Consider the following 15,525-nt stretch of genomic DNA (forward strand, 5'->3'; position numbering starts at 1 on the left):
ACAAGAAACTAAAAGTTAAAATAATACAAGACTAACAAAGGCCAGAGGCTCCTGACTTGGTACAGGCGCAAAAATGATGTGTTTGAACCTCTGATTGTGCCATTTGCTGAGGAACTTTCTGTTAGTATTTTTCTTGGGAGTTCGGTTCTTTTGATATTTTACTTTTCGGTTACCTCTTAAGGTTTATGTAGCCATTTTTGTACGAACTTTTCAAACTTCAATTGTATCAAATCTATAGATATAACGAATAACAGAGATAGGCCATTTTGTACATATTTCAAGGGGAAACTTGATGCAAGGCATTATTTTTTACTGTTTCATTGTATTTAATAGAAAAAGAGGACTTTGTGGCAAATAAATCAAAATTATTATAGAAAATCCAGCATTTATCCTTGTACTCTCATATTTGGCAATTTGATGACTGATAGGATTATTGCATGCAGTGCTAGCATTGATTTCCTTAAAACAAGTTTATAAATGTTGTTATTGGTTAAAACAAATATAAATATGGCAAAAATCAAGTACATCTTTTAGGGTGCGCTCAACTTTAGTGACTCAGCACGAGGTGTTTTGGAATTTGCAGGTTGCTTAGTAAAAAATAAACACTAGCACATCATAGAAAATCAAGTGAGTAATTTAAGTTTCAAATTTTATAACAAAAATCTCTGTTTTAAAGGCTGAGGAATTTCTATAAAAATCTTGATTTATTTGCCACAAAGTCCTCTTTTTCTATCAAATGCAATGAAACAGTAAAAAATAATGCTTTGCATCAAGTTTCCCCTTGGAATATGTACTAAATGGCCTATGTCTATTATTCAGTATATCTGTAGTTTTGATACAATTGAGGTTTGAAAAATTCGTACAAAAATGGCTACAGAAGGGTACATAAACCTTAAATGAAGGAACCAATTTAGCATCCTCACATGCCCAACACTGTCACTGGCAAACAGAATCTTAAAACATTCTCGAGATCAAAGACTCATAAGTTTTAGTCAACTGATAACAAATTCGTGAAGGTACACACATCGAATCTACATTTTATTTCCTCATTAACAATAAAAAAAAATAATATCATTCAGTTGTGTGGTTTGAGAGGCATTGCAATGACAAACTGATGTATATCAAGGCCAACATTATATCTTCCAACAAAAAATCGAACACAGTGTGTCATTTTTATATTTTGTATGGTTTCAGGAGTTGTAATGACACGAACAGGACACAGGAAATGAACAAAGTGGCCAGTCAAAAACACTTAGCGTGGGTATAACTATATATCTTTGATAAAAAGACTTTTATCAGGCATAATATTCTTTTTCTGAAGAAGAAATACGTAATAGTTAATAAATAAAATGTCTGATCATTTTCTTCTATAGGATTTTGCTTTTGATGAAATGCACATACATTTGACCTTAAAATTCAATACAATCATAAAAATGTCCATGACATATACTACTAAATTCCGTTCAAAGAGAAGTAGAGGTTGGAATAAAAATTTGTTGGATTCATTAGAAACAAAAAAACAGCAAAAAAATAGTATCCAAAAATATTTTTAATTTATTAGGTATATCATACATTGATAAAGATTAATTAGCTGCATTTAGAAATATCAAGTCTGGAATATATCATTTAAATAGAAAGAACTGCAATTCAAGTATTTCTTGTGAAGTGTTAAGAGCAAATTTCAGGAAAAATCATCCCTTTGTTAAAATAATAACAATTAAATCATTAGAAAAGGTCATTCATTAATATAAGTACATGATAGCAAGCCAACATTTTATTCATTTCTATGTGACATTTTGGTAAATTGAGGTATCTAAATAAATTAAATAATAATGAACATGAACTAACATTTTTACTTTGGCAGCAAACAACCCATTCATGAAAATAGTAAACAAACCTGATAAAATGTTTTTGGAATGTGGGGGGGGGACAATGAAATTCTGTCAAAGAAAAATACATAGGCTATCAGGAATCTTATAAGAACTGAAAACAATACCGCACCTTAAATTTTTGGTCATGAAACTTGAAACGCATATGGTGTATAAACTAAATTTAGTCCTTGTATCTATGATGAGTTTATTTCTACTCAGTAGTGCAAAATTGGGGCTTGATAAAGCAAATCCAGCACAAAGTTAATTTTGAGAAAAGCAATTATGAGTTTTGGCTACATCACACTGAAAGGAAATACCAATCAACCAAAACCACATTTACTGCTTCAAAATTATAAAATGACTGAAAGATTGATAGGCGGTTCATGTTACTGTTGTGCTATTTCTGGACAGTAATAATTTATTGATGGAGGAAGCTAGAGTGCCTGGAAAGAACCACGACCTTAATAATAATAAAAAATCTAGACATTAAAGATTGAAGCCAAGCAACATGTGCATAATTCTAACTTACAACCTCAGTGTTGACAGGCTAGATAATACAACAGTTCCACAACTAAGACCTCTCTGCAAATATCAATCACCTAAGGCCACATTTACTGCTTTGGAAATTATAAAGGAAAATTACACCAATAAAAAGAAACATCATAACATGTAACTTTTAAATAAATAATAAAAAAAAAAATATTATACTGCCTGAAAGAAGAAACTGTGGATTCATTCAATTTTGTGGGTACCAATTTTCATGGATGAAGGAAAAATGACACATTTATGGATATCTAATATTGTGGTTTTGCCATAGTCTGCATACACACCTATATAAAATCTGTCATTCATTGCACATTAAATTTCGTGGTTCACCTGTACCCACAAAATCAACAAAAAATTGATATCCAACGAATAATAATGAATCCACAGTAATATGTTATTTAAAATAACTTCAGAACAACTTATTCTTATTGAGATCTCCTGAGCTATCAGTATGTTGAATTTGCTGTCTGGTTAAATATATGTATTTACACTTGTATGCAAATTTGTCCTCCATTATACCAAATCACACCAGTTACTGTAAACTTTGACATCATAATTCAAAACGTTTGACGTCACAGTGAAAAAGTGATTGTTGCTTTAACATCAGAAGGTTATTTGGAGGCGATCTACAGTTATTCGGAGGCAAATTTCATCTATGTACCAAAAGTGTGCTGTGAATTCATTTATTTTCGTGGATATCAATTTTCGTGGATTAAAGAAAATATCTGAATTTGTGGTTTGACGATTTCTATGTACAAAGCCTATAGAAAATTAGTAATTCGTTGAACATATGGATTCGTGGTTCACCTGTACCCACTAAAATTGGTATCCAACGAATAATAATGAATCCACAGTAAATACCTTTATGCAAGGTGCTTTATAAAGCATTCTATGATTCTTTAATTTTTATTTTGAAAAATAGAAATCTTTTCTCAACGCCCAAATCAAAGTGGATTGTGTTAATCTGTAAAATACTTCCAATGGACCATTATCATGATTATGGCATAAAAACAAATTGAAATCAAAGGAAAAACATTTTAGTTAGAAGTCATCCATTTATCAATTGTGATGCATATTTTTTTTCTATCATGCGTAGTCTAAAATTTGAACATATCAAAATTTTAACAATCCTTTCTTTGTTTTTAAGGATGAAATTCACAATAAAAATGAATGGACGGCTAGTTATAATTAGAAAATCCTACAGTTACACTCGAATAAAAAGAGACAGTTGAAAAATACAGCTATTTTATGATTAACAATATTCACACACAAAGTATTATTAATATAGATATAAATTTCTACTTTTGTAATGGTGAGATCACACTAAATTTATTTAATATAAGTGGACTAAAAACTTAACTACAACAGTACACACTAGAAAATTCAGATAAAAAAATATTGATTGCTGGTGTTGAGTGATTCACAGTGAATCAGAGTGATTGCTAGTGATTGCAAGTGACTTTCCATTGTCATCTATGAAACTTACAAACAAGGTTTTGAAATTGATAACACTGACTTACGACCCTGTCAAATATCACCTGTGGAAATCTACAGACTGGAACTGTAAAATCAGAAATTATTGCAAAGTTTTTATCATTGTGAAAATATGACCGGTTATAATCACAATAATTTTTAACTCTCATTTTGAAATTTTTTATATGAATTAAACATGATTTTTCTCAATATAGCAAACATTATTTCAAATTTAATATATATTCTTAAATGACAAAATGGCAATAATAGATATATGCAATGATTTCTGAATTTACAGTATTTTAGAATGAATAATCTACAATTACCAGTTTCTCAGAAAAAAAAATCAGTCAAAATTTCATTTTCAACTAAATCATCTTTAGTGTACTTTATTGTTTATATAATTTGTAAATGTTATTTTCCAGCCATACTTCTTAATTTTCCTAAAACTCCTTGACCTTCAGGACTATCCTGTGTTAGCACTTTTGGTGCAAAAATTTCTTTTATTGCAGCAAAAACTTCTTTTGGTGGTTTTGAGGCATCGACGGCTGTGTGGATACCTCTTTTAGCGTAATAATCAACTAATGGTTTTGTTTGGTTATGATAAGCCTCTAATCTTTTCTTCAGTGCTTCTTCATTATCGTCAGAGCGTCTTATAAGAGGTTCACCTGTCATCTGAAGAAAAGAACAAAAATCTTTGTAAACAAATGATAAAATTATTTGGCAAAATTCAAAAGTGCTAAGTCCAAACCCTTTACTTCCTTTATATACTATTGTTCATACAATTGAATTCTGTTTACAAAAACTAAAGCAAAAAAATACTTAGTCATTTTTGGGGCTTTTATAGCTGACTATGCAGTATGGGCTTTGCTCATTGTTGAAGGCAGTTAGGTGACCTATGATTGTTAATTTCAGATTCATTTGGTCACTTTTATTTAAAGAGTTTTTTCATTGGCATATATATTCTTTTTTATATTTGTTGTAATTGATATGCATTGCTCAGCCCCTGTTTGGCTGTTGGCATATGAATAAATAGCCTAATTCAGTGAATAAAGTGTTGGCCACTATCACTGCTTTTTTTAAAATTTGTTTGCTAAACCAGCAAATTAAATATGAAGTTGAAGAACATTGAGGAAACAAAATCCAAAAAGCTTAGTTAATAATGTCTAACTGTTCGATGCTATGATATTCTATTTGTGGGAAAGAACATCTTTAGTGTTAAAACTCGAGCACACAAAAAAAGAAAAAAAATAGTTTGTAAAATATTGTTTGAACTCTCCCCTTCTTTTGTAATGTTAACCTACATCATCCTTCATTGGGAACTTTGGTGGGTTGAATTCCACATGGTAGGACCTGCCACTCTTCATATGAAACAGACGTCCTGTAATTCTCCTGACCAGCAGTGAATCATCTATAGCAAACTCTACACAGGCATCTAACTTGGTCTGCCTTTTTACTAGTAAGTTGTCTAACTGTAATTAAAATAAATAATGTATAAATTGCTACCTCAAGTAAAAATTAAATATTGCATTGGTTGTAGTTGATTTAATAGCAATTCTAGACAAAGTAAGATGACAAAGGAAGATAACTCCATTTTTTTAAAGAAAACTTTAACAATGACATCATTTATATTTTTAGAACAGCTTCATGTATATATAGGAATCCCCATGTCAAATCTAGCATTGAAGAAGGTACAGTGTTCTCCCCAGGATTTTTTGGATAGCGCTGTGGTAAGCGCATAATTTTTGACAATTCTCAGTAACTTTATAACGGCGGGGGGTTTGTTTGTTCGTTCATATATGCCTCCATATATTCTTTAAATTAAATAAATAAATGTCAATGTTGAAATCTTTGTTTATTTTGACCTTTCAAAGTCACCATTTTGTAAAATTTATTAGACTTATTAGAAGTTACTCAAGTGAATACAACAGAAATAATTCATTCAGAAAAAGTAAACCAGTCAATCACGTGATCCGAAGTGAAAAATAAGAGGGAAATTTGAAAAAATTACGACCCATTTGTGTTGGATAGCACTGCGGTCAGTGCAATAGGACAGCGGGAAATTGTGATAGCGCTTAAAACCGCAGCGCTAAAACAGCCTGGAGAGAACACTGAGGTAAATGGATCTTATTGTCCATAGATTGCAGTATGTGATACATTGTGATAAAATTGAGAATGGAAATGGGGAATGTGTCAAAGAGACAACAACCCGACCAAATAAAAAAACCAACAGCAGAAGGTCACCAACAGGTCTTCAATGTAGCGAGAAATTCCCGCACCCGGAGGCGTCCTTCAGCTGGCCCCTAAACAAATATATACTAGTTCGGTGATAATGAACGCCATACTAATTTCCAAATTGTACACAAGAAACTAAAATTAAAATAATACAAGACATATAAGATGCACATGTATATATCATGTATATTGAAGTAAATTGTCCAAAGCAGTAAATTTTATTAAAAAACTTTGAAACTTGTGGATTTAACATCCTGTTTTGCTGCCAGGATAATTGGAGATACCAGAATTTATATTCAGGTTATTTTTCTACAATGTAGTTGCAAAACTCACGAAAAATTAGATGGTATACAAAAACCAGGCCTGGGGCATTGCAATGTAATGCATTATATTACAATAACATTGTGATTCTTCCATTACAATTACAATAACATTGTATACAAAAGTAAAAAACATCCAACTTACAGCTTCAGCTTGTTTGACAGTCCTTGGAAAGCCGTCCAATAGAAAGCCATTTCTACACATGGGTTTCCCTAAATTCTATATATAACTTCATACTTACAGCTTCAGCTTCTTTGACAGTCCTGGGAAAGCCATCCAATAGAAAGCCATTTCTACACATGGGTTTCCCTAAATTCTATATATAACTTCATACTTACAGCTTCAGCTTGTTTGACAGTCCTGGGAAAGCCATCCAATAGAAAACCATTTCTACACATGGGTTTCCCTAAATTCTATATATAACTTCATACTTACAGCTTCAGCTTGTTTGACAGTCCTGGGAAAGCCGTCCAATAGAAATCCATTCCTACACATGGGTTTCCCTAAATTCTATATATAACTTCATACTTACAGCTTCAGCTTGTTTGACAGTCCTGGGAAAGCCATCCAATAGAAAGCCATTCCTACACATGGGTTTCCCTAAATTCTATATTTAACTTCATACTTACAGCTTCAGCTTGTTTGACAGTCCTGGGAAAGCCGTCCAATAGAAAGCCATTCCTACACATGGGTCTCCCTAAATTCTATATTTAACTTCATACTTACAGCTTCAGCTTGTTTGACAGTCCTGGGAAAGCCGTCCAATAGAAATCCATTCCTACACATGGGTTTCCCTAAATTCTATATATAACTTCATACTTACAGCTTCAGCTTGTTTGACAGTCCTGGGAAAGCCGTCCAATAGAAAGCCATTTCTTCACATGGGTTTCCCTAAATTCTTTATATAACTTCATACTTACAGCTTCAGCTTGTTTGACAGTCCTGGGAAAGCCATCCAATAGAAAGCCATTTCTACACATGGGTTTCCCTAAATTCTATATATAACTTCATACTTACAGCTTCAGCTTGTTTGACAGTCCTGGGAAAGCCGTCCAATAGAAATCCATTCCTACACATGGGTTTCCCTAAATTCTATATATAACTTCATACTTACAGCTTCAGCTTGTTTGACAGTCCTGGGAAAGCCATCCAATAGAAAGCCATTCCTACACATGGGTTTCCCTAAATTCTATATTTAACTTCATACTTACAGCTTCAGCTTGTTTGACAGTCCTGGGAAAGCCGTCCAATAGAAAGCCATTCCTACACATGGGTTTCCCTAAATTCTATATTTAACTTCATACTTACAGCTTCAGCTTGTTTGACAGTCCTGGGAAAGCCGTCCAATAGAAATCCATTCCTACACATGGGTTTCCCTAAATTCTCATCAATCAGTTCTACAACCAAGTCATCACTGACTAACTGGCCTTTGTCCATCACATCCTTACATCTCTTTCCCAGGGCTGAACCAGAGGCAACAACAGCTCGTAACATGTCACCTGCAGTAAATAATAAGTACTTCTAACCTGGTAACCAATATTTATAAAATACCTAATCCACAAACTCAAATATAGAAAGTATTCAATCAGCAACTAAACAATGAAATCACACAGTCAGTAGCAGAGTAGTGAAATTAACAAATTTATTTCACATGTGAAATTATCAGTCTTTATTTCACTGGGAAAACCATGGTACACACATTTCATTGCAACTTAAGGTTATATTTAAAACAAATATATTTCAAGAATGTTTTTCTTGGAAAGATTTTCAATATATTTTACAATATTTGGTAATATTATTAATTCGTATTATTTAACAAATTTGATTCGTTTAGGCATAGTCACATGTTAAACTATATTTTCGAAGGTAGAGAGAAAACGGCGTATAGCAAAAAGCATATTGACCGGCAAAATGCATATCGCACGGTTATTTTTAGAATATCTAAAAACTGATATACTTTGTGACGTCATGTAATGAATTTCAGGATATTGTTTATTAACGTTTTGAAACACATGATATCTGTGATCAATAATTTGACAGAAAAAATCTTCAAATATATAAGATGTCAACAAAAAAGTAAATTCAATAACAACTGATATGTTGTTATTGTCAAGGAGACAAATTGATGTAATATTTATAAAATTCCAACAAACCTAAATGACGATTTTGATACAAATATGGTCGGAAATTAATAATATAACAAATATAGCCTTTGTATGAGGTCAATACAGGATATATCGACCCAAAGAAGTATATCGACCTCGGACTTCGTCCTCAGTCAATATACTTCTTTTAGGTCAATATATCCGTGTATCGACCTCATACAAAGGCTATATTTGTATAATTTTATTAATTCGTATATTTTAACAAATTTGATTCGTTTAGGGATAGTCACATGTTAAACTATATTTTCGAAGGTAGAGAGCAAACGGCGGATAGCAAAAAGCATATTGACCGGCAAAAAGCATATCGCACGGTTATTTTTAGAATATCTAAAAACCGATATTTTTTGTGACGTCATGTAATGAATTTCAGAACGTTTTGAAACACATGATATCTGTGACCGATTATTTGACGAAAAAAATCTTCAATTACATAAGAAGTAAAAAAAAACTAGAGGCTCCAAAGAGCCTGTGTCGCTCACCTTGGTCTATGTGAATATTAAACAAAGGACGCATTTGAATTCATGACAAAATTGTGTTTTGGTGATGGTGATGTGTTTGTATATCTTACTTTACTGAACATTATTGCTGCTTACAATCATTCTATCTATATTGAACTTGGCCTAAGAGCTTCAGTGGAAAATGTTAGTTAAAATTTACAAATTTTATGAAAATTGTTAAAAATTGACTATAAAGGGCAATAACTCTTTATGGGGTCAATTGACCATTTAGGTCATGTTGACTTATTTTTAGGTGTTACTTTGCTGTACATTGTTTCCCTTTACAGTTTATCTCTATCTATAATAATATTCAAGATAATAACAAAAAACGGCAAAATTTCCTTAAAATGACTAATTCAGGGTCAGCAACCTAACAGCAGTTTGTCCAATCCATCTGAAAATTTCATGGCAAATAGATCTTGACCTGATTAACAATTTTACTCCCTGTTAGATTTGCTCTAAATGCTTTGGTTTTTGAGTTATAAGCAAAAAACTGCATTTTACCCCTATGTTCTATTTTTAGCCATGGCGGCCATCTTTGTTGGTTGGCCGGGTCACGCCACACAATTTTTAAACTAGATACCCCAATGATGATTGTGGCCAAGTTTGTTTAAATTTGGCCTGGTAGTTTCAGAGGAGAAGATTTTTGTAAAAGATTACCAAGATTTACGAAAAATGGTTAAAAATTGACTATAAAGGACAATAACTCCTAAAGTGGTCAACTGACCATTTTGGTTATGTTGACTTATTTGTAGATTTAACTTTGCTGAACATTATTGCTGTTTACAGTTTATCTCTATCTATAATAATATTCAAGATAATAACAAAAAACAGCAAAATTTCCCTAAAATTACCAATTCAGGGGCAGCAACCCAACAACAGGTTGTCCGATTCATCTGAAAATTTCAGGGCCATTAGATCTTGACCTGATGAACATTTTTACCCCACGTCAGATTTGCTCTAAATGCTTTGGTTTTTGAGTTATAAGCCAAAAACTGCATTTTACCCCTATGTTCTATTTTTAGCTGTGGCAGCCATCTTGGTTGGTTGGCGCGGTCACCGGACACAATTTTTAAACTAGATACCCCAATGATGATTATGGCCAAGTTTGGATTAATTTGGCCCAGCAGTTTCAGAGGAGAAGATTTTTGTAAAAGTTAACGACGACGGACGCAGGACGACGGACGACGACGGACGACGACGGACGCCGACGGACGCCGGACGCCAAGTGATGAGAAAAGCTCACTTGGCCCTTCGGGCCAGGTGAGCTAAAAAGGTAAATGAAATAACAACTGATATGTTGTTATTGTCAAGGAGACAATGTAAAATCTATAAAATTCCAACAAACCTTAATGACGATTTTGATTCAAATATGGTCGGAAATTAATAATATAACAAATATAGCCTTTGTATGAGGTCAATACAGGATATATCGACCCAAAGAAGTATATCGACCTCGGACTTCGTCCTCAGTCAATATACTTCTTTCAGGTCAATATATCCTTGTATCGACCTCATACAAAGGCTATATTGTATATTATTGTGCAACGAAACCCAACAGAATTTAGGATTTCTAGGAGAAAGGTGATCCTATTAACTCTGCCAAGGGCAGTGATTTCGAAATATTTGACATGTTTAAAGCTAAAACTAATAAATGTATTCTTTTACAGATTTTTTAAGGACTTGGGAACACCAAGCTTGAATCAGCAACTGTAAAATATAATATACATGATATATAACATTGTTTCAATAAGTATAATATACATGTATTTTATATTAACACTACCCTATAAATCAACCATATTAATTTAAAATCAACAATGTGTCTGAAATTCCATAAGATACATTGTATTCAATATTGATTTACATAATACTTATTTTGGTATGATTAACTATAAGAACTACTATTCATCTTGATAATGTTTAACTTAATTACTGTAAACCAGCTTATTTTCGCGAGCAATTTATTTTTGCGACTTTCGCCAGTAGAAAAATAATGCGATTATAAATCGTCGCGAATATTTCAATATTTGATCATTTTTTTAATAAATTTCATCAAGAAAATCAGATAATCGCGAAATTAAATAGCTGCAAAGTGAGATCAAGAAAGGATAAAACACGAAATAAAGTACCCGCGAAAATAAGTTGGTTTACAGTATCCTAAATTTGTAAATATAATATTGTCATGAGGACTGATTTATACTCTATTTGATTTATGCCTTGATGCAGTCAAAATGTGGCACCAGGTTTTGAATGTATTCTGACTATCAAATAAGGTGTAGTATTGGTCACTTAATATCATGGAAGGTGTTGACACTAGTACTGAACCCATCATCCTGCATTTACAAAATTACACAATGTACACGTACCATTTAAGGCTATTTTTTAAATTCTCTTCATTTCTTCTTCTCTTAGTATATTATAAGCCTATACAGTCATGTACATGTAGTACATTTTATGTAGTTAGTGTAATAAACAGTATGAGAGAAAACATTATGTCTCTCTCAACTTTTTATGAAGGTGTACTTGTCTAAGGGAATATATCAACTGATTTGAAATGACCTTACCTGTTGACAAATGACACACACAGTACTTTTCTGCCATCATTGGAGCCTGAAAAATAAATTATATCATAAAAATAAGGTGATGTGAAATCTTGGCCATAGAGGCAACTTATTAATCCATCATAACAATCATAGACTGATAGACAGACACCATAGTACGAGGATGTCAACTATATATCATAGGTCACCATACAGACTTCAATATTATTATAAAAGTCATACCATAGGGTAAGCTGTATCATAGGGTTCTCACTAGGATAATATTATGAGCAAAAGCAAATTCCATATTATTTAGTTCTGTCCATTTTACATTTCAGGCTATTATTCTTCTTAGCAGTTCAGAACTGATTAAATCAACATATTAATGATAATAATATCAGGTACTAACATCTAATTTTTATTTTGAGCTAAATATATTTATACAAATAAAATTATAAAACTTTCATAGTAATTTCCTCTTTCTTATTCTGTTTTTCATTTGTTTTTATTTGAACTTGAAATTTTGGACATAACTACATGTATATGTATATACACTGTACAGGTCTATGGGTCTGATATAAGGATTGTGTTAATGTTGTCTTTTACATGTGTCCAATTGAATAAGCAAATCAGTTGGGCACAATACCAACAAAATGGTGTTTGGTTTTATTATGGTAAATTGCACATTCTGAGGGTCAGAATGAGGATACCTTCATGACAAATGACGGTAAAATATTTTGCCAAACAATGAAATCAGTGCATGACAATAGAATGTACATATATACTTTCTTTTAGTTGATAAAAATAATCAACTGATTATTTTTTTTCCAAAAAAAATCACGAAAAATAAAAATCAATATTGACCTCTCAGGAATCCAAATCCTTATAAGGATATTTTGATGAAAAACATAGTAAAATCATAATCAATTTGACACTTATTGAAGCCGAAACAACCGTTTGATGCCTGACAGTTAAGACATTCCTATCTTCCTTTATGGCTTAAAACTTTATGAACAAGTCATGGTCCACATATATCTCATAATACTGAAATGTTCATATTAAAATTTTCTTTAAACAAGGTCAAGGGCTTGAATCAGTCAGGGGACTTATTGAAATAAGTTATTTTCAAATCACTTATTTGAGTAGTAAATTCAAAGTTTTGTCACAAATTGTGATTTTGTAGTTTTATCAAAATTTTTAAACACATACATGTAGGTTTAAATAATAGTAGTAAAATTGAAAAAAAAATTTAGCAAGGTTTATGCCTTTGATGCTATTAAAAGATTTTCCCTAGCAGTGGGAGTATTTTTCCTGTCAAGTTCAAGGATTCATCTTTCAGATTATATACATGTACTAAAACTCTACTGTTCGAGATAAAAATTTCACTGTTTTCCAGGGTGTTGAAATTAGTGGGGGTTATTAAAATAATGAAACTTAAAGAAGTGATTTTTGGGAAGGAAATTAAGGTATGATACTTAAACAAGTGATTTGTATGTCATTATCCTAGATTCAGTACAAGGCCATGAAGGTCATCACCTGAAATGACCTGGTCATCCTATCAACACAGATGTTGGTTCTGATAATTTTAGAAACATAATTAGTCCCTGGATCATTAGTATTCTATATTTAAAGCTACAATAAATTTAAATCACTTCTTCTAGTGATTAATTTGTACTACTTAAAGTCATAAGAAACCTCAAATTAATTAAAAAAATAATGCATATGTTTTTTATTACCGTCATGACCGTAACCCAATGGATGGTTTTCAAATATTATGTACATATATACTTTTTTCTGAAGAAAATTCTTTAATTTGTTCATATTTAGAAGAAGTTTACTTTAATTTAATTGCATCCTTCCAGGAAGCAATTTCCCCCAACATATTTTCAGTATGCAAAGTGACCTCAGTGTGACCCCATCTCGTACAAATCCGGATATCGCAATACGCATGGATGTCCTTAAAATAAACTATTCTCTGATTGTACATGTTAAACATGTGCTCAATATCCATGCTTTTTTGTTGTGTGTTGACAAACAGGTGACGATCGTCAAACTTTGCCTTCAAAACACGAACTTTTATTACCTGCCATATTTTCACAACAAGTTTATAACACTGACCCATTGAAAAAAAAATTGACGATTATACAAAATTTAAACGAAAAAAATTATGTTACTTGAATCAGTGATTTAGAAAATCACTCATTTTTAAAAGTAAGTCCCCTGACTGTGGATAGTACAAATTATTATGAAAAACTATTATATATATACTTTTTTACTTTGACACTTATGTCGCTCTAACCCGTCTAAGCAAAAAAGTATAATAGCCTTTCAAAACATCATAACTATTTGGACTAGGTCTTGAAATGTCCTAATGCTAAAATATGGCACTGCCAATGACTGTATCCAGGTGTAATGATAAGTCGTTATACTAAGGCTTTTTTTTTCTTTTTTTTTCTGTAGACTTAGCTTTAATTTTTTATAACCATGCATTGGCAAGCTTGATAACTCGTAATTGTTTGTCAGTAACTAAATGTACAATGATGTCCCATACGGAACCTTCTGACCTTGTTTGTTTACATTAAAATTCCAATGGCGTCAAAATCACGTGATGTCAGTTCGTTATATCCAATCAAATTGCTCTACTGTCAATTAGCGGATTTTTCAGTCTACAGCAATTACGTTATTTCTTTCTGGGATATTGCTTCAAAATAGTTTGCAATAGTTCTGGGTTTTATTCAACAGGAAAACTCTTTTTTTGCCATCCCTTTTGACATCAAGGGAATTTTGTATGAATATTGACCTACAGTCACGATGGTCAGAAGATCGATCTTTTTATAGTGAATAAAAAGAAAATTCTATGAAAAATAAATGTAAATTGTTTCTTATTAACCAACTCGATATGCCTGTTCAAAATTATGGCATGGGCATCGTTTTTTCATATAGTTTTCCTTTCATTTTGGTTGAGCTTTTTTCGCGGGAAAATCGAGAAAGAGGTAAGGAGCATGTCATTTTTAAATTCCTAAAAATACGTTTTGCTTGACCTATATTGCCTGCCACAAGATTGATGACGCTGAATGGAATGTACACAAAGCAATGGAGGCCGGAAATGGGATTTTGTGAAGTTCTAGAATGTTTTTAAATATTCGGAAGTTGGGATTGAAACGGGCATTAGAAAATTGGCATTTTTTGGCAATAATTGAGAACAACAATGAAAACTTACCTTCAGAAATGTTTTTTTATTCAAAAGTGCAGAAAAAACGTATTTTGCACTGTTTTTCTACGCCAGAAGTACCGTAGTGACATCAATGCGGAGTTTCCCCGTGTGTTAAGTTCAAACACAAATACCTAACGAACTGACAAGATGAACGATCTTAGACTACGGTAGGATACATTTGTATCAATACAAGCAAACTTTGACCTCAATGAAAAATTTATGAAGGTGACCCAATTTTCAGGTCACATATTAGTGCAATTCTTGATAGTATACTTTAAGATTGAAAAAATGTTATTATAAAAAATGAATCAAGTCAGTCCTAAAGACAAAAGCAACATACAAATGGGTCAAAATATGGGTCTATGGTCACAGAACTTGACCAAAACCTATAACTTGTACACGTGTATCTTGTAAAATTCGGGTATAAGGGTCACCTGTGTTCCCTTTCCAGCTCCAGGTGGACCAAGTAGAACTGCATTTATTCCCTTTGGGTTTGGATTCTCAGTAACAGGTGCCATTATGCTTATTTTCCCTAAAATAGTTGAGACCGGCAGAAAAGCTACTGCTTGGTGAATAGGTAGATTGAAAGGAAAGTCCAAAGACAATCCGAGAAAATTTTCCGCATGACAACATCGTCACAAAAACGTTTGACACCAAGGA

General features: G+C 32.3%; 1 protein-coding gene across 1 annotated transcript; it reads right to left on the reverse strand.

Moving 5' to 3' along the window:
• Positions 1–1,759: 1,759 nt before the first annotated feature.
• On the reverse strand, positions 1,760–15,477 carry LOC134691003 (adenylate kinase 2, mitochondrial-like). Its single transcript, XM_063551189.1, has 5 exons — positions 15,300–15,477; positions 11,676–11,721; positions 7,755–7,945; positions 5,195–5,362; positions 1,760–4,565 (listed from the first exon to the last, which is right to left on the reverse strand). Exons 1-5 carry the CDS (start codon positions 15,381–15,383, stop codon positions 4,305–4,307), a joined length of 750 nt encoding a protein of 249 aa, XP_063407259.1. The 5' UTR covers positions 15,384–15,477; the 3' UTR covers positions 1,760–4,304.
• Between the last annotated feature and the right edge of the window lie 48 nt (positions 15,478–15,525).

The sequence above is a fragment of the Mytilus trossulus genome, chromosome 11, assembly GCF_036588685.1.
Source record: "Mytilus trossulus isolate FHL-02 chromosome 11, PNRI_Mtr1.1.1.hap1, whole genome shotgun sequence".
Taxonomy (NCBI): Eukaryota; Metazoa; Mollusca; class Bivalvia; order Mytilida; family Mytilidae; genus Mytilus; species Mytilus trossulus.